Source organism: Mobula birostris, chromosome 2 (genome assembly GCF_030028105.1).
Source record: "Mobula birostris isolate sMobBir1 chromosome 2, sMobBir1.hap1, whole genome shotgun sequence".
In the NCBI taxonomy this organism is placed as follows: Eukaryota; Metazoa; Chordata; class Chondrichthyes; order Myliobatiformes; family Myliobatidae; genus Mobula; species Mobula birostris.
Genome location: NC_092371.1, coordinates 190,277,712 through 190,297,604, shown reverse-complemented (window position 1 = coordinate 190,297,604; position 19,893 = coordinate 190,277,712). Strand labels below are relative to the sequence as shown.

Sequence of the window (19,893 nt, the reverse complement as noted above, 5' to 3'; positions counted from 1 at the left end):
CCAGGGGAGAAATGGCTCAAGCTAAAGTTCCAAAGGCTTGAAACTTCATTTGCATGTCTGAGGGTTAATTTAAAAACTGGAGGCAAAAGCCTGACAATTATACTTAATGAACTAATATATTTGTGGAAGAAATTAGAAGTTTGCAAGTAGTTTAAGCTCTTCTCCTTATGTACAATGAAATGTGTAGAAAGAATACTGGCTTCTCTATAGCCAAATCAAGTCCTATATAAGTAGTACCCATACTGTTACAGAACTCTAAATCGTCTTGAAAATAACCACACTGGTAGGTAATTTTCAGCTTTTATGGCCTGTAAACTTTGTTTCTTGGAGTTGTTGCTTTTAGGATCTTTGTTTTTTATCTTTAAATGTACATAGTTCTCACCAGTTTAGTTTCAGTGCTACTTCTAAAATGAGAGCTGCTTTAAATGCCTTAAAGTCGGCAGATTTCCCTATGCTATTTAGAAGTGGTGGAAAATTGCCCAACTATTTGTGATGCTAATAGGCCTGTAACTTGCATCTAAAATAAGATGTAAGAATGTGAGAAATATAATTAATTAATTTCTTTTCATTAATAATTTGAATTGAAAGACATTACACATGTGTTTGGGTTCATGTGGTATATAGGTAGAACTTGCACTGACTTCATCTAGTTAAAATTTCTGTTGGGCAAGAACTCTTCAGTACCATCTTGATATGTCCAAGTCTAGTGGATTTAGTTGATTAAAAACAATTTTAATGTTTGAACAAGACTAAGAAAATTGGAACAAAAGTTTTAAAAGTAATTACACAAACATGATACACAGCTGGAGATATGGACCAGGTAGAATACTGTGTGGGCTCCAATGATTCCACTGTACCCTAATGCATGTTAAGAAATGCCATGGAGTTTTGGAAAGTGGTAGTGTTGACTATAAAATTGAAGAACAAGAGTTGTAAAGCACTATAGCACAAAAGCAGGTTCTTTGGCCCATCTAGTCAGGGCTGACCTATTTTTCTGCCTAGACCCATTAACCCACACCCTCCCTGCACTACCCAAACTTCCCTTCCACTTGTGCTGGCTGTTTGTTCCACACGCACATCACCTTCAATGAAGAAAGTTCCCCTTAAATTTTGACCTTTCACTCTGGGCCTAAGACCATCAGACTCTTGGACCAGAGGGGATAACCTCTCTTGCACCATCACTGAACAGTTCACACCTTCAAGGATTCCATCTCATGTTCTTGATCTTTACTGCTTTTTTTTCCCTCCTTGTACTTGCACAGCTTATTTATTTGTATGTTTGCCCATTCTGTTGGGTGCAGGCTTTCATTGATTCATTTGGGTTTCCTGTATTTACTGTGATTTCAGGGTTGTATACAGTGACATATGTACCTGAATAATAAATGTGCTTTGAACTTTAAGACAGGAGCAGAATTAAGCCACCTGGCCCATCAAATTTACACCCTTCATGGCTGATTTATTATCCATCTCAACCCCATTCTCCTGCCTTGTAACCTTTGATGCACTTACTGATCAAGAACCTATCAACTTCCACATTAAGTATACTGATTGACACACCATCCACAGCCATCTGTGGCAATGAATTTCATGGAATGGGTTCTTCAGTTCTTTCAGTGAATCTTACTGATTCAAATATTTTCTAATTGGAGTACAATTCCTCACAGGGCTGTTGAACAAAGCACAGTGCACTGAACTACACAGGAAAATTTTACCTTTAAGAGTTTAAATTAGAAGTGTGGAATTAATGCAAAAATAAATAAACAAAACCTTAAAACCTTTCAACATTTGTAGGTTTCAATGAGATTACCCCCCACCACCACTTTTCTAAATTATGGTGAGTAGAGGCCCAAATCTGCCAAACTCTTCTCATATGTTAACTACATCAGTCCCTGGATCATCCTCGTGCGCCTCCTCTGGACTCTCCAATGACAACACATCTTTTCTGAGATATGGGGCCCAAAACTGTTGACAATACTCCAAGGGTGGTCTGACTGGTGTCTTATAGAGGCTCAGCATTATCTCCTTGCTTTTATGTTCTATTCCCCTTGAAATAAATGCCAATGTTGTATTTGCTACCAAAGGACAGCTTAATGGGATTATTGTAAAATGTATCCCCTTTTTCAATGCCCTCACAACAAAATATACAGTTCTCTTGGCAAAAGTAATTAATTTTTAAAATGCACTGCATATTTCACAAATCTTTCACAACAAAAAATGTTCTAATTTTAAAGGCCATATTTACCAGACATCTATAAAGATCTGTAAATTTTAATCAAATGTTGTCTTTGGTTAATTTTAGAGTATACATTCTCTATACTTATGATATGAGTCCCATTGCATGAGGGCTCATAGGAAAAGCCTATATACCACCCACACCCCAGAAACACCTGCAGGACATTTACACCCTGCCACTCAGACATTAGTCTTCCATTTGTACTAAGGGTATGGGGAGTGGGGGTACTGAAATATGTAACAGTGTTTGTTTACTTCAGGAGAGAGGAATGAAGGGGGAGAAAATACAGGTCCAGGGCAACCCATTTTTTTTGCTTCCTTCACCAGTCAGATTTTTCGTGGAAGCCAAATGCACACAGCTGAGGTTTTACCGAAAAATACAAGCAGTAGTTGGATGAAAGTAGTACTGGTCGACCTTCACTAATCCAGCACCATTGGGACCTGAGGAGTGCCGGATTATGGAAAATGCTGAATTACAGAAGGATCACATTCAGCAATAGCTAACCGCCTCATCATAACTTTAAAATATCATGTAAATCAGTACATTAGATGATAATGAAACAAATATTAAATGAGTAGCAAGTGAAATTGTAGTAAAGTAATATACTATACAGGCACATAAAATAAGGGGTGCAGGTAAGTGTACAGGAATTAACATACAGAAAAGTTGAGCACTTCTGCTTCTAAAGTGAAACTTTTAATATACCTTCGGGCAAAGTTACATGTCTGCAAGTGTGGGGTTGTCAGGATCATCAACATCTTCATCTTGAAAAATGAGTGAAGCACAGGAACTGGTGCTGAAACTGGCACAACAGCTTCTTCAAAAACTTGATGTTGGTGGCAGCACGTCTGGTGAGCAGAAGCTGATGGCACTGGATTTTGAAGTGTTAGCTCCCCTGTTGCACTTCTAACAATTTTTTTTGAACATATCTTCCAAGGTAAGCTGTTTCATATATTTTTGGTCTCTCTCTGAATAGCTTATCCTGCAGCATATAAACACTCATTATTCTTGCTCAGTTATAAAACATCGTTGCTCTAATCCTTTCAGCAATTCACCTGTCAACTTAATTAGCCTGTCAATAGAAAGTCTCTCTGTTAGCAAAGTCACACGATCTCTCGATGCCTTTACCCTGTTTTGCATCTGCTGTTGTTAGTGTACATTGGTGTACATCCCCAATACAAAGCAGTCTCATCAGCATTGTACACTTGCCCAGGGCTTAATTTTTCATCGGAGACTAACTTGGCAAACTTGTCAACAAACTCTGCTGCTGCTTCCTTGTCTGCTGAACGTTTTTCACCACACACTGCACAAAACTGTAAGCCATGACGCTGCTTGAACCGATGAAGCCAGCCTTCACTATAGTCACACTCATAATCTAGTCCTAGTTCTTCATGAAACACTTTTGTTTGTTTCTTCACCATATCTTCAGATAGTTCAACACCTTCACTTACACGAAGCCTAAACCACGTTATCAGCACTTCATCTAATTCCGAACTTCTTCTGTCTTTCATTGTTTTTCTTACGCACATCTGTTTCTTTGAGCCACTATCAGCAAAAAAATGTAGCAGTTTTTCTTTCTGTTTCTTTATATCGTACACTGTGGAACAGCCCAATGTTGTAACACTCGCACAAGATTTCACCGATACACCACTGTCTAGTTTTTTCAAGAGTTCAACCTTGTCTTTAATGGATAATGTGTGGTGTTTTCGCTTCACAGCACGGGGTGCATTTCCTTTACTCACTGGGGCCATAATTAGGGCTAAAAAAGAGCCAATGATATTAATAAATGCAGGAAATAAACAGGAATCACCTGTCTGGGCTTACAAGAGCGCACCAACACATGAACAGATCTAGAGCAACCAAAACAATGCGCAACAGATTGGTACGGTGGCCTGGGAAATTTGAAATTACAGTTGCGCGGAAAATTTGAAATCAGTGCTGGATTATCGAAGGAACCGAATTACAGTTAGCCGGATTAGTGAAGGTCAACTGTATATACAATTAGCTTTTGTATTTCTAGGCAATATAACTTAAGGAATGTTGCTCAATTTTTACCTTCCCCTTCCTCCATCTTGATCATCACTCATCATAACTAACTTATCAGCAGTTCTAGTATTTTATGCTCTGTGCAAATAAGCAAGCAGGAACTACAATAATGATTATTTTAACAGGGTTATATTTATAATTAAGTGTGGCTTTGTGACACCAGATATCGCTGGACCTGAGGAAGTAACTTCAAATATTATCTTATTTTAAAAATGTTAATATTTATGGCAATAGATTTAATTGATTTCAGCATTAAGTTTTGCCTGAAATTCAGTTTTTACATTAGTGCAGGCTAACCCTTGGTCCCACATCGTACTTGCTGAGCACTGAGTAAATTATTGAAGCAATGCAATAATAATCAATCTATCCAAGCATGTGATTACTTCTGCTTAAACTGTTAAGTTCTTCAAGTGACCAAAAATGTTGTTGGCATAGCTTTCAAAACTAGCTAAGAATTAAAATATATTTTATGAATGAAGATTGCTCTCTATTTATGTAACTATATTGTCTCAAGCAAGTCTATCATTAATTTCCTTCTTTTGGGAAAAAAAGGCATGTGAACAGTCTTCTCTGGTAGCTGCCCGAGAAGAAACATTTTATAAAGTAATTAGGATCTGGAATAAAATGGCAAGTAGTAATAGAGTTGGAATTAAATTAATTGAAAGGAAAATATTTTAAGGTTGTTTGCCGAGCCCAGAGGTTAGGTCGCAAACGTTTTGTCACCAGACAAGGTGACATCATCAGTGCCAGGCGCTTGTGTTTATATTGGTCCAACTCATTGTTCTGATTGGTTGGTTGCTGTGCTGGTCGCTAATCTCTGCTGGGTCCCGGCCAACCACATAGCTAACTGATCTCCGTTGGCCTGTATCCCTCGTTGATTGATCAACTAACCAATCAGAACAACGAGTTGGATCAATATGAATGTAAGCAGTCGGCAGGAATAACACTCAATTGTGCATTGATGCTGTCACCGTGACTGGTGACAGAACATTTGCGAGCTAACTTCCAGGCTTTGCAAACAACCCTACAAACAAGCAGCCAACCCGAGCTACCAACCTTTTCTTTCAGTTGAAAGGAAAATATCTGTACGTTTTGTGGGAGAAGATAGGGATGTGGGGCTAGCTGGAATGCTGTAACAAAAGGATCAGTATGGACTCAATGGCTGAAAGTCCACTGTATTGACTGTAGCCATTGGATGATTCTGTCTACAGCAAGAGACTAGGAAAATGATTGTCCATTCTCTTCTCTCTCACCTCTCTTGTCCCTGGAGTAACATTTTATGCACACCCAGCAAACTCTTCCTTTTCAAAAAGGTAACTCAATATTTTCATCACGTTGGAATCAGAAGTTTTCTTTTCCAAATCAGGAGCCCTTTACTGTTTATTCAATGCCCACCAATCAAGCTACTGTCCTGCAAATACCAACAATGTACTGGGCAAAACTTGTATCACCCTCAGTTGTTTCCATAATCTACACCAAATTTTATTGTTCTTTCATACCCATTCTAAAGCAGACATAATTCCTTTAATGGTTTCTTCATATAGGCATGGTCTTTCCATGGTATAGGGCTGTGCCCAATGTACTTTCTATCACTTACATGCAATACAATGGCAGCAACAAGAGCACATTGTGGTAACCTGACCTAACCTTGCTGCTGTTGCCAGGTCTGAAGCCTTTTCATGTATTTATCAAATGTTAACATAAAATACTAGCTCAAAAAATAGTGAAAATGAAATTAAAACTTTGCTACTGTCATCAGCATGTCCTGAAATTCAACTTCCTGTTTGTCATTAAGCTAACCTAATGGGTGCTTGCATCCTGTTTGAATTTAAACTAAACTTTCACCTACATATCTGACACTACAAGGAACCCTTTGATAATACTGCACACTTATACATTTCAGCTCCCCAAAAAAAACAAACCTTCAAATTTTTCCACCATAACACCCGAGCCTCTCAAAATTGTTCCCATTTCCCTTTCAAAACTTCAGACTCTTTCAACACTAGTTTCTCCACTGCTACTTCAGAGACTTTCACATCTAATAAATTGACTAGAATGTTCATCTTCAAATATTTTATAAATTGTACAACTTATCATTGTCAGCCACAGTGAAAACTTTGGGCATGAAATAGAGTGGGCCATCTAAACAGAATCTTGTGTTTTACAATATTAGCAAAATCTGGTGTCAGCGAAATCAAAAAATAAGTTACTGTAACATCAAATTACACATTTTTATGCATTGGCATACCTGAACAATCTCCAGCATTTCACTTCGACTAATGTACCCATTGCCATCCAGGTCATACATGCTAAACGCCCATTTCAACTTCTGTTCAAGCTTTCCCCGAGACGTAACACTAAGTGCAATTATAAATTCTCTGAAGTCAATAGTTCCATCAGGGTTTGTATCAAAGGTACGGAACACATGCTCTGCAAAATTTGAAGCATCGCCGTATGGAAAAAAGTTTGCATATATTTTCTTGAACTCTTCCACAGTTAAATGGCCACTTGGGCAATTTTTAAGGAAGCCTTTGTACCACTCCTGGAGCTCATGATCTGTGAATTCTGTATTTTCTCGCAGGCCTTGAAGCACCTCTGGACGAAGTTTACTGTTCTGCTTTCCCATCCTCTTGGGTTTGGCTTAAATCTAAGAACAAACATCAGTGAAGTGTTTCAAAGATTCTGCACTCAGGTATCCATAGCATTATACAATTCTCTCAGGGAAATGAGGCAATTCCTGCACTCAAGTTCAAGGCGCCAATAAGCTCTATTTTCCCATTTCATGAGTTCAGCAAAATTCAGTCGGAAAATTAAAATTCTATAATTACTTGCCAGATTAGCTGGCAATAGAGAAGAAACAAACTTAATTTTTCATGTCGACATTCCTTCACTGGAACCAGAAAAAACTAATCTAACATGCAATGCAAGACCATAAGCTAGAAAAGAGTTAATGGTGGTCTATGACAGGCAGGAGTTATAAATTGATAAAAGTGACAATGATGATAATGCAAAGAAATAAAGATGGCAATAGAACACACAGAATACATGATACAACCACTACTTGGTTATTATCTTAGGACTGAACATGACTTTTTGGAGTTGTATACTGTACCCGGCGCTCCCAGTGTGACCTCTCCACATTGGTGAGACCCGGCCTAGACTGGGGTACCTCTTTGTCAAGCACCACAGCTCCATCTGCAAACAGCAGAATTTCTAGAGGGTCAATCATTTTAATTCCTCTCGCCATTCTCGGTCTGACATGGCAGTCCATGGCCTCTTCTGCCATGATGAGGCCACCTCCAGGTTGGATGAGCAGCACTTCATATTTTGTCTAGGTAGCCTGCAGCCTGGTGGCGTGAATATGGATTTCTCCAACTATCTGTAATTCCACCTCCCCCCACCCCCTCCCACACACACTTATTCATTTCTCCATGCTGGCCTCTTACCACTTCTCCTCACCTGTGTACCACCTCCCCCAGTTCCCCTCCACCTTCCCTTTCTCCCATGATCCACTCTTCTCTCTTCAGATTCCCTCTTCTCTAGCCCTTTACCTTTTCCACTTAACACTTCCCAGCTTCTTACTTCATCCCCACCCCCCACCTGGCTTCACCCATCACCTTCTAGCTTGTCCTGCTTCCCCTCCCCCCCACTTTCTTATTCTGGCATCTTCTCGCATCAGTTCCAGACATGAGGATCTTGGCCCAAAATGTCGACTGTTTATTCATCTCCATAGATGGTACCTGACCTGCTGAATTCCACCAGTGTTTTGTGTGCATTGCTCTGGATTTCCAGCATCTGCAGGATTTCTTGTGTTTATGACTTGTATGCACATGAATTTTGTGGGTTTGAAGATGGTTAGCGAAGTCAAGGAGGAACTGGATACCAAAATGAGTAAGTGACGGCCAGCTGAACGGGCAGAAAGGTTGCAACAAGATGGCACCATCAAGTTGTGACTGGTGCAGCTCCAATAAGAATCATCAACTATTCCCGTTTTGGACTACGTCTGAAATCCACAGTCATAGCCATGGGCACTTCAGTAAGGAGCATTATTTTACGACACTTATAATATCTATTGATATGCAAAATCAATGAACCTCAGGTGGTGGATTTATTTGTACATGTTTGTCCATTCTGTTGAGTGCAGGCTTTCATTGATTCGATTCGGTTTCTTGCACTTACTGTGATTTCAGGGTTGTGTACAGTGACATATGTACTTGAATAATAAATTTACTTTGAACTTTAAGACAGGAGCAGAATTAAGCCATCTGGCCCATCAAATTTACACCCTTCATGGCTGATTTATTATCCATCTCAACCCCATTCTCCTGCCTTGTAACCTTTGATGCACTTACTGATCAAGAACCTATCAACTTCCACGTTAAATATACTGATTGACACAGCATCCACAGCCATCTGTGGCAATGAATTTTGTGGAATCCCCTGCTATAGGAAATATCCTCTATATGTCCACTCTATTTAGGCCTTTCAATATTTGATAGATTTCAATGACATTCCCCTTCATTCTTCTAAACTCCAATGAATACAGTCTCAAAGCCACTCAATACTACTCGTACATTATCCCTTTCATTTCTGAGATCATTCTTATGAGCCTCCTCTGGATACTCTCCAATGCCAGCACATCCTTTCTTACATAAGGGGCCCAAAACTGCTCACAATACTCTAAATATGGTTTGACCAATGCCTTATAAAGCCTCAGCATTACATCCTTGTTTTTATATTCTTGACCTCTTGGAATGAATGCTAACATTGTATTCGCCTTCCTTAGCACTGACTCAACCTGCAGGTTATCCCTTATGGAATCTTGCATGAGGACTCTCAAGTCCTTTTGCACATCTGATTTCTGAAATTCCTCCCCATTTAGAAAATACTCTACACCTTGTATTGCTCTTGCTAAAAGTGCATGACCATACACTTCCTTGCACTACATTCCATCTGCCTTCTCTGCCCATTCTCCTAATCTAAGTCCTCCTGCACACTTCCTGTTTCCTCAACAATACCTGTCCCTCTACTTCTAGTTCTAGTCTCTCCCAATCTCAGGGGAAATACCCTGCATGTATTTACCCTGTCTATACCCCACATAATCTTGTATACCTCTATAAGATCTCCCTTCATTCTGCTGCACTCCATGGAATTAAGTTCTAACGTATTCAACTGTTTCCCCATACCTCAGGTACTCAAGTCCTGGCAACATCCTTGTAAATTTTCTCTGTACTCTTTCAGGTGTATTGATATCTTTCCTGTAGGAACTGTACACATACTCCAAATTCAGCCTTGCCAATGTTTTATACAACTTACTATTTTTCCAGCTGGTCCAGACCACACCACAAACTTTGATAGTCTTCTACTGTCCATTATGCTCTTAATCTTGTTATCCACAAATTTCCTGACACAGTTCATCACATTATCATCTAAATTATTAATATAGATAATAAACAACAACAGACAGCATCGATCCCAGCAGCACACCACTGGTCACATGCTTTCAGTCAGAGAGTCCACCAGGTACTATCTCATCTGAACACCAAGCCACTGAATCCCCTTGACCAAGCTCCTGTGGTGGGGCCCTGTCAAAGGCCTTACTGAAATCTGCGTAGACAACATCCACTGCCCTAGGTTCATCAATTTTCATCGAAAACCTATAAGATTGGTTAGATATGACCTACCATGCACAAAGCCATGATGACTGTTCCTAACCAGTCCCTATCTATCCAGATGCATCTAACAGCTGGTCCCTTAGAATATCTTTCAATAACTTACCCACTACTGATGTCAGGCTCAATGGCCTGTAAATTCTAGACTTATTCTTAGACCCTTTCTTAAACAATGGGACAACATTAGATATCCTTCAAGCATATGGCAGCTCACCTGTGGCAAAGGATCTCCTGCCTGGCACTTAACCTTGCAAGCAGAACAAGTCCTACACATGCCCCTACACGTCCTCCATTACTACCATCATTACTACCATTCAGGGCCCCAACCAATCCTTCCAGGAGAGGCGACACTTCACCTGCTGGGGTCATCCACTATATCCAGTGCTCCTGGTGGGGCCTCCTTTATATCAGTGAGACCCGATGGGAGACCGCTTCACTGAGCATCTACACCCTGTCTGCTAGAAAAAGTGAGATCTGCCAGTGGCAACCCACTTTAATTCCACTTCCCATTCTTATTCTGACATGTCAGTCCATGGCCTCCTCTACTGTTGCGATGAGGCCACATTCAGGTTGGAGGAGCAACACCTTATATTCCAACCTGCTGGCATGAACATCGATTCTCAAACTTCTGGTAACGCCTCACAACCTCCCACCCCTTCACCATTCTCATTTCCCTCTCTCACCTTATAGTGGTGCTAGAAAGTTTGTGAACCCTGTAGAATTTTCTTTCTGCATAAATATGACCTAAAATGTGATCAGATCATTATGTAAGTCCTAAAACTAGATAAAGAGAGCCCAATTAAATAAACTCCACACAAATAAAATTTTGTTCATTTATTAATTGAGAAAAATGATCCAAAATTACATGTATTTGTTGGAGAATGTATGTGAACCGTTGCTTTCAGTAACTGGTGTGAGCCCCTTGTACAGCAATAACTTCAACCAGATGTTTCTGGTAGCTATTGATCAGTCCTGCATATCGGCTTGGAGGAATTTCAGGCCATTCCTCCTTACAAAACTGCTTCTACTTTGGGATGTTGGTGTGCTTCCTTCACAAACTATTTGCTTCAGGACCTGCTACAACATTTCTATCGGATTAAAGTCAGAGTCCAATAATTTTTGAATGATCATTTCTAATGCCACCACAATCTCTAACGCTACCTCTTTCAGAATGCTAGGGTGCAGTTCGATTGGTCTGGGTGATTTGCGTACCTTTAGGTCTTTTAGCTTTTTGTTTGTAATAGTAACTGCACCCACTTCTCTTCCTTCCTACACTACGACATCAGGCATACCGCCAGCGTCCTCCACAGTGAAGACTAATGCAAATGACTCATTTAGTTCATCAGCCATGTCCTTGTCGCCCATTAATATTTCTCTTGCCTCATTTTCTAGCTGTTTCTTATTTTTAACATACTTGAAAAACTTTTACTATCCACTTTGATATCACTTGCCAGCTTGCTTTCATATTTCATCTTTTCCCTTCGAATGATTCTTTTAGGTTTGTAAGTTTTGTAGGTTTTTAAAAACTTCCCAATCCTCTATCTTCCCATTATTTTTTGTGTTGTTATATGCCCTTTATTTTGCTTTTACAATAGCTTTGACTTCCTTTGTCAGTCATGGTTGTGCTATTTTACCATTTGAGTATTTTTTCATTTTTGGAATACACATGTCCTGCACCTTTCTCATTTTTCCCAGAAATGCATGCCATTGCTGCTCTGCTGACAGCCGTGCCAGCAGCTCCTTCCAATTACTTTGGCCAAATCCTCTCTCATAGCACTGTAATTTCCTTTACTCCACTGAAATACTGCTACATCAGACTTTACTTGCTCCCAGTCAAATTTCAAGTTGAACTCAATCATATTGTGATCAGTGGTTCCTAAGGGTTCTTTTACCTTAAGCTCCCTAATTGCCTCCGGTTCATTACATAACACCCAATCCAGTATAGCTGATCCTCTAGTAGGCTCAACACCAAACTGCTTTCAAAAGCTATCTCTTAGGCATTCAACAAGCTCACTGTCTTGAGATCCATTTCCAACCTGATTTTCCCAATCGGCCTGCATGTTAAAATCTCCTATGCCCATCATAACATTGCCCTTTTGACTCACCTTTTCTATTTTCTGTTGCAATCTGTATTCCACTTCCCAGCCACTGTTAGGAGGCCTGTATATAACTGCCATCAGGGTCCTTTTACCCTTACAGTTTCTTAACTGAACCCACAAGGATTCAACATCTTCTGATCCTATGTCACATCTTTCTACTGATTTGATGCCATTCTTTACCAATAGAGCCACACCACCCCCTCTGCCTACCTTCCTATCCCTCTGATATAAGGTGTAACGTTGGACATTCAGCTCCCAACTACAACCATCCTTCAGCCACAATTCAGTGATGGTCACTTCATACCTGGCAATTTTCTCAATAAATAAATGAAGAAGTATAATGTTTTTTTTTGTGTTGTTTATTTAATTGGGTTTATCTAGCTTTAGGACTTACGTGAAGATCTGATCACATTTCAGGACATATTTATGCAGAAATAGAGAAAATACTGCATGGTTCACAAACTTTCTAGAACCACCGTTTCTCCTTACCTGCTTATCACCTCCCTCTGGTGCTCCTTCCACTTTTTGTTTCTTCCATGGCCTTACGTCCTCTGCTCTCAGATTTCACCTTCTCCAGCCCTGGATTTTTCACCAACTTCCCAGCTCTTTACTTCACCCTACCACCCCCCTCCTGGTTTCACCTATCACCTTGTGTTTCTTCATACCTCCCCCACTTTCTTACTCTGACTCCTCATTTTTTTTTCTCCAGCCCTGATGAAGGGTCTTGGCCAGAAACGTCAACTATTCGTTTCCATAGATGTTGCCTGGCCTGCTGAGTTCCTCCAGCTTTTTGTGTGTGTTGCTTGGATTTCCAGTATCTGCAGAGTTTCTCTTGTTTTAAATATTCCTGCCAGAGCACCTGCAATTTCTACGCTAGTCTCCCACAAGGTGCAAGGGAACACCTTGGCAGGTCCTGGGGATTTATTAATCTTCATTTGCCTCAAGACAGTAAGATTCCACTTCTGTAATCCTGATACAATCCACTACCTCGCTACTCCTTTGCTTCAATTCCCTTAATCCTATGTCTATCTCCAGAGTAAATACAGATTTGAAAATTTCATTGAAGACCTCCCCTGTTTCTTTCAGCTCCATGCCTAGATGACTCTGCTGATGTTTAACAGGACCAATTTTGTCCCTTGCTATTATTTTGCTTTTAATATTCTGCATCTATTGAAACTCTTAAGATTCTCTTACGCCTTGTCTGCCAGAGCAACCTCATGTCCTTTTTTAGTCCTGATTTCTCTTTTAAGTGTTCTTACATTTCTTATACTCTTCAAGGCCTCATTTGTTCCTAATTACCTACACTCGATATACACCTACATCTTAACCAGGGCTTCAATATCCCTCAGAAACCAAGGTTCCTAAGCCTGTTAGTCTCCTTTTATTCCAATAAAATAAATTCTGTTTGAGAGAACATATTAATTCTGTAATCCCAGTATTTCACTTTTGAAAGGCTCCCGTGTACTAACTTTCCCTTTGCTGGCAAACAACCTATCCCAATCTACACCTGCCTGATCTGACAGATACCTACTGATGCCTAATAGAGCAAATGCTGTAGTATGTGGATCATGGTAGGGTTAGCAAGTGGACAGAATGATGTGGATGGAGTCTGTAATTAAACTCTGCATGATGGTACACTCAATTTTTGCAATCTAGAGAAGGGATAAATTTGCAGATTGTATGTGGCACTGGCAAGTTGAACAATTATTGTCCAACACACGCAAAGTGCTGGAGAAACTCAACACTTCAGGCAGTATCTTTGGAGAGGAATACAGTCGATCTTTTGGGCTGATACACTTCGATCGGAATCTCTTGTGTTTATGAACTCTTGTCTCAGTGTTTGGGGTCAGTCTCTTTTTGAACGTATGCAGTTCTAGTGAAGAAACTCCATGTTAGTTAATTAGTAGTTCCAGCATTTAGACCAATTCATGTTGAAAGGACAGTGAATAAAATAAATTTGAATATGTCAATGGGATGACGTCTTGCTTCCCTTGAATTCCTGTGCAGCAGAAGCCATGAGTTTGGAAGGAGCTGCTGAAGTAGTTTTGAATAACTGCAGTTTTTAAAGAATATAGATGCAACCATGTTACGCACACACAACCCTAGGGAAAGTACCTGGGGGAAGTGCTGGTTACATACATGTAACACCAAAAGCATCAACAGCAATAGAACACACCTGGAGTCTGGTTTTGCTGTTAACAAAACACTATTAGTAACTACGTCAGGTAGTAACTTAAACCAGGTAAATCAAGAGTTAACGGTGTTATGCTCATATAGGTGTATAGATAAATCCCCAAGCTTCTTCAGAGCAAGGTTGGTAAGTGGTACAGTCTTACGATGGTGTGGTAAGGAAAATCAGTTCAGTCCACGGGATTGAAATGAGAGAGAGAGATTCGTAATCCAAGTAAACAAGTGTCGTCGATCTTCCTCGATGTCCTCCAAATTTTCCAAGTTAGCCAAACTTGACCAACTTAAGAGCGTCGTCTTCAAATGATAATCTACCAACCTAGGCAAGAGTTCGACGCAGCAGTAGATTCCACAGGGTCGTCCTTACACGCACTGATAGTCACGGATTGATTCCTCTTAATCGATCCTCAGCCGCACCCTTGTGGGCACCCGAAAGTGTAGTGGTAATTTCGCCACACTTCAGTGCGTCTGCGTGTCCTGCGAAAGGGACAGTTGCGCTTGTTTAAGTACCGGTGTGCTAAACACCAATTGTCCATCATGTAGCTTGTCCCCTCCCTCTGCAGCAAGCTGCTTGCGCTGTACATCTCTCTCTCTCACACAGGCATGATTCTTAAAGGCACAGTCCATAATGAATAAAACTTAAGATTCCATCACAAACCATATCAAATCAGAATTAGACAGTCACTTTTTCAGATGATGTTGGACAACTACAGTTTTGTCAGAACTGTACTCATTCTTGTTAGCAGAGAGAATTCCATCACAATCCTCACTTCTGCCATAAATGCTGAGTTATTCATTGCAGGACACCCAAAACAGCAATAGCATACATGTACAATATGTTGAGGCTTTATAAAACACTAGTCAGACCACACTTGAAATACTGTGAACAGTTTTGGGCCACTTATCCAAGAAAGGATGTGCTAACATTGGAGAAGGTCCAAAGGAGGTTCATGAGAATGATACTGGAAATGAAAGGGTTAATGCAAGAGGAACGTTTGATGACACTGGATCTGCACTAGCTGGAGTTTAGAAAAACACTGGGAACTTCCAGCATACTGTGTCTTCCACAGTGAAGACTGAAAAAGTATTTTCAATCAGTTTATCCGCCATTTCCTTGTCCCCCATTACTACCTCTCCAGCATCATTTTCCAGTGGTCCAATATCCACCCTCTCCTGTTTTTACTCTTTAATATTCTTGGCTAGCTTTAGTTCATATTCCATCTTTACCTTTTACTGACTTGTTTAGTTGCCTTCTGTTGGTTTTTAAAATCTTCTTAGAATTTTTTTTCTCTATTATATGATCTTTCTTTGGCTTTGACCCCTGCCCCCCCCCCCCCCCACCATTTGCCACAGTTGTGTCCTCTTACCTTTAGAATACTTCTTCCCTTTTGGGTCTCCTGAACGGCTTCTAGAAATTCCAGCCACTGCTGCTCTGCCATCATCCCTGCCAGCGTTCTTTTCCAAATAATTTTGCTCATCTTCTATTTCAAGCTTTGGCAATTCCCTTCACTCCAGTGTATACTGATACATCTAACTTTAGCTTCTTCTCAGATTTCAGAGTGAATTTGATCATGTTATGATCACTTGTCTCTTCGGGTTCTTTTACTTTAAGCTCTCTAATCAATTCCAGTTAATTGCACAACACCCATTCCATATAGCTAACCTCATCATGGGCTCATCCATGAGCTGCTCTAAAAAGCTTTATCGTAAGCATTATAGAAATTCCCCCTCTTGGAATCCAGCACAAACCTGCCTTTCCCAATCTATTTGTATATTGCAATCCCCCCATGTCTATAGCAACATATTGCCCATTTGGCATGCTCTTTAGATCTCCTGTTGTAATTTTAGGGCCACAACCTTACTGTCTGGGGATCTGTATACAATTCCCACCAAGGTCTTATAACCCTTGCAGTTCCTTCCGAGGTATGTCACCTCTAATGATTTTATTTCATTTTTTTACCTACAGAGCAACACCACCCCCTCTGCCTTCCTGCCTGTCCTTTCAATACAATCAGTTTCCTTGGATATTAAACTCCCAGCTATAATATTCTTTCAGCCATGATTCAATGATGCCTATATCATACATGTCAATCTGTAACTTGCTACAAGTTTATTGACCTTATTCCGTATACTGCGTGCATTCAAATACAACCTATTCAGTCCTGTGTTCACCCTTTTCGATTTTGTCCAACTTTTACATTTCTACTCATCCTGTTGACATCCGCTGCCAAATTAGTTTAAGCCCACGGGAATAACTCTAGCCAATCTACCTGCAAGGATATTGGACCCATCTGTTGCTTTTGAACAGATCCTACTTTCCTCAGAAGAGATCCCAATGATCCATAAATCTGAACCCCTGCCCCCTGCACCAGTTCCTCAGCCACACGTTCACTTGCCAAATCATCCTATTCTATCCTCACTGGTGTATGGCACAGGCAGCAATCCAGAAATTACAACTCTGGAAGTCCTGTTTCTCAACATTCTACCTAGCTCCCTAAAATTCCTTTACAGGACCTCCTCACTTTGTCTACCTATGTTATTCGTGCCAATATGTACCAAGACTGCACACCCTCGCCCTTGAGAACAGCACAGACCCGATCCGAGACATCTCTGATCCTGACACCAGGCAAGCAACAATCTGACGTAGATTGGGAGACCACTTTGCTGAGCACCTACACTCCATCTGCCAGAAGAAACGGGATCTCCCAGTGGCCACCCATTTTAATTCCACTTCCCCTTGTGATAAGTGAGTCCATGGGCTCCTCTACTGCCCAATTAGGCCACTCAGGTTGGAGGAACACCTTATATTCATCATCTGGGTAGCCTCCAACATGTTGACAGGCACATGATTTCTCCAACTTCCAGTAATGGGCCCACCCCGTCTCTTTCAGCATTCCCCATCCCCTTTTGCCTGCCCATCGCCTCCCTCTGTTGCCACCGCCTCCCCCCCCCACCGCCCTTTCTTTCTTCCATAGCCTTCTGTCCTCCCCTATTAGATACCCCCTTCCCCGGCCCTGGCTCTCTTTCAACAATCTAATTCCCAGTTCTTTACTTCACCCCTCCCCTTTCGGTTTCATCTCTCGCCGTGTGATTCTCCTCCTCGCACCTTTTAAATATGGTCATTTTTTTCTCCATTCCTGCTGAAGGGTCTCGGCCCAAAACATAGATTATATTCTTTTCCATAGATGCTGCCTGGTCTGCTGAATTTCCTCCAGCATTTTGTGTGTTGGAGTGGAGGCAAAGCCGTTCTAACCACTGGCGCACTTAATAGAATAGCCGCTCCGTTTGCATTTGAGTTATTTTTATTGGTCCTTTCTAATGAATCCCTCTTGCTCCTCAACTCACAGAAACTCGCGAAGCTCTGCTTCCTAAATCTCCATAGCGGACCTGACTGAAAGGTAGCTGTTTTAACTCGGAGAAAACTGCCGCCAACTCTGCTTTTTAGATCTCGATCGCCCTCCTGTTTGGAAGGTAGCTCTTTTCTGGCAGTCCTGGTGTTGGCGTCAATTGTCGATAGCGGACCTGATAAAAGGTAGCTCTTTCAACTCAAGAGAAAAGTGCCCCAATGCTTTGCTTTTTAAATCTCGATCGCGGACCTGTCTGGAAGGTAGCTGCTTTCTGGCGGCCCTGATGTGGACGTCGATCGTCCACTGTGAGAAAAATGCCGCCAAGCTCTGCTTTTTAAATTTTGAACGCGGACCTGACTGAAAGCTAGATCTGTTTACGCACTGCCTCTTGCTGATTGGTCGCTTCTCAACTCGGAGAAACTGCCGCGAAAATCTACCTTTAAGTTTTCGATCGTCCTCCTGTTTAAAAGGTATCTTTTTTAAAATGCAGCCCTGAAGTTGCCCAACCATTTGCCACAAGACAGTAAGACTCCACTTCTGTAATCCTGATGCAATCCATTACCTCGCTACTTCTTTACTTCAATTCCCCTAATCCTATGTCAATCTCCGGAGTAAATACAGATTTGAAAATTTCATTGAAGACCTCCCCTGTTTCTTTCAGCTCCATGCCCAGATAACTATGCTGATGTTTAAGAGGGCCAATTTTGTCCCTTGCTATTCTTTTGCTCTTAATATTCTGTGTCACGAACCCCGTGACGGGATAAAGAACCAGCGAGATGGAAAACTCTTTGGAGTCCAGTATTGCTATTAACTAATAGAATTTATTAGTAACTATGCAATACAGTAATATAATTGCAGATATATAAAACAGGTTAGCAATGAATATATATATACGTGTGGAAATATATTTATAATCAAGCTTCTTCCAGTCTAGGGGTAAATAGATAGTCTTACGATGATGAGTAAAGTTCAGTTCAGTTCGTGGTATTGAGTTGAGTAGTGATGGAGAGAGAGAGAGAGAGGGAGAGATTTGAGTCTTCAGGTGAGCTGATGCGTCGATGTTCCCATTGTCCTCTGACATCCTTTAGAAGTCACCAACTGTGACCACAACAAAGGGGACCGTTCTTCTGTGGTGGAATTATCAACCCAGGCGAGGGTTGGACACACGAACAACTCCCCACCGGTCACACCCTTTTCACACTGCAAGAGCCACTGATCGATCCGCCTGATCGATTCTCCAAAACCCACCTTTTCTGTGGGCACAGCAAAGCTCATCAGTGTCCAAAACTATGTGTCTGAGGTCTATCATCTGACCTTCTATTTGTCTCTCTGTGCTGAATACCAGCTGTCACTCAAACAGCTCCTCCCTTCTCTGTCTGTAAGAATTTCCAAGCAGGCAGCGTCTTTGTAGAAATGTAAATATGCTGTGAGCAGTCTTCGCCTCTCTCTCTCTTAAAAACAAGATGACGGTGTTAAATAACTCTCTCTCTCTCTCTTTTTCAAAAGCACAGTTCATAGGGGTAATCAAGCTCGGTTCATAGGGGTAATCAAGCACAGTTTATAGGGGTAATTCAGGACCCTGTCACATCTGCATCTATTGAAGCTCTTAAGATTCTCTTATGCCTTGTCTGCCAGAGCAACCTCATGTCCTTTTTTAGTCCTGATTTCTCTTTTAAGTGTTCTTACATTCCTTATACTCTTCAAGGCCTCATTTGATCCTAATTACCTATACTCGATATACACCTACATCTTAACCAGGGCTTCAATATCCCTCAGGAACCAAGGTTCCTAAGCCTGTTAGTCTCCTTTTATTCCAATAAAATAAATTCTGTTTGAGAGAACATATTAATTCTGTAATCCCAGTATTTCACTTTTGAAAGGCTCCCGTGTACTAACTTTCCCTTTGCTGGCAAACAACCTATCCCAATCTACACCTGCCTGATCTGACAGATACCTACTGATGCCTAATAGAGCAAATGCTGTAGTATGTGGATCATAGTAGGGTTAGCAAGTGGACAGAATGATGTGGATAGAGTCTGTAATTAAACTCTGCATAATGGTACACTCAATTTTTGCAACATAGAGAATGGATAAATTTGCAGATTGTGCGTGGCACTGGCAAGTTGAACAATTATTGTCCAACACACACAAAGTGCTGGAGAAACTCAACACTTCAGGCAGTATCTATGGAGGGGAATAAACAGTCAATCTTTTGGGCTGATACACTTTGATTGGAATCTCTTGTGTTTATGAACTCTTGTCTCAGTGTTTGTGGTCAGTCTCTTTTTGAGCATATGCAGTTCTAGTGA

The 19,893-nt window shown here is 40.9% G+C and overlaps 1 protein-coding gene across 3 annotated transcripts in view; it reads right to left on the bottom strand.

Annotated features, from left to right (window-relative positions):
• LOC140193981 (hippocalcin-like protein 1) overlaps positions 1 to 15,679 on the bottom strand; it is an 82,538-nt gene extending 66,859 nt beyond the window's left edge. For 2 of the 3 annotated variants that reach the window (XM_072251230.1, XM_072251232.1), the window contains exons 1-2: positions 15,605 to 15,679; positions 6,528 to 6,926 (exon numbers count right to left, since the gene is read on the bottom strand). In XM_072251230.1, coding sequence (XP_072107331.1) covers positions 6,528 to 6,905 — 378 coding nt within the window. In that variant the 5' untranslated portion in view covers positions 6,906 to 6,926; positions 15,605 to 15,679. Of the gene's footprint in view, positions 1 to 6,527; positions 6,927 to 14,226; positions 14,285 to 15,604 lie in introns of those variants that run through there. The other variant, XM_072251231.1, reaches the window with a different exon arrangement.
• Between the last annotated feature and the right edge of the window lie 4,214 nt (positions 15,680 to 19,893).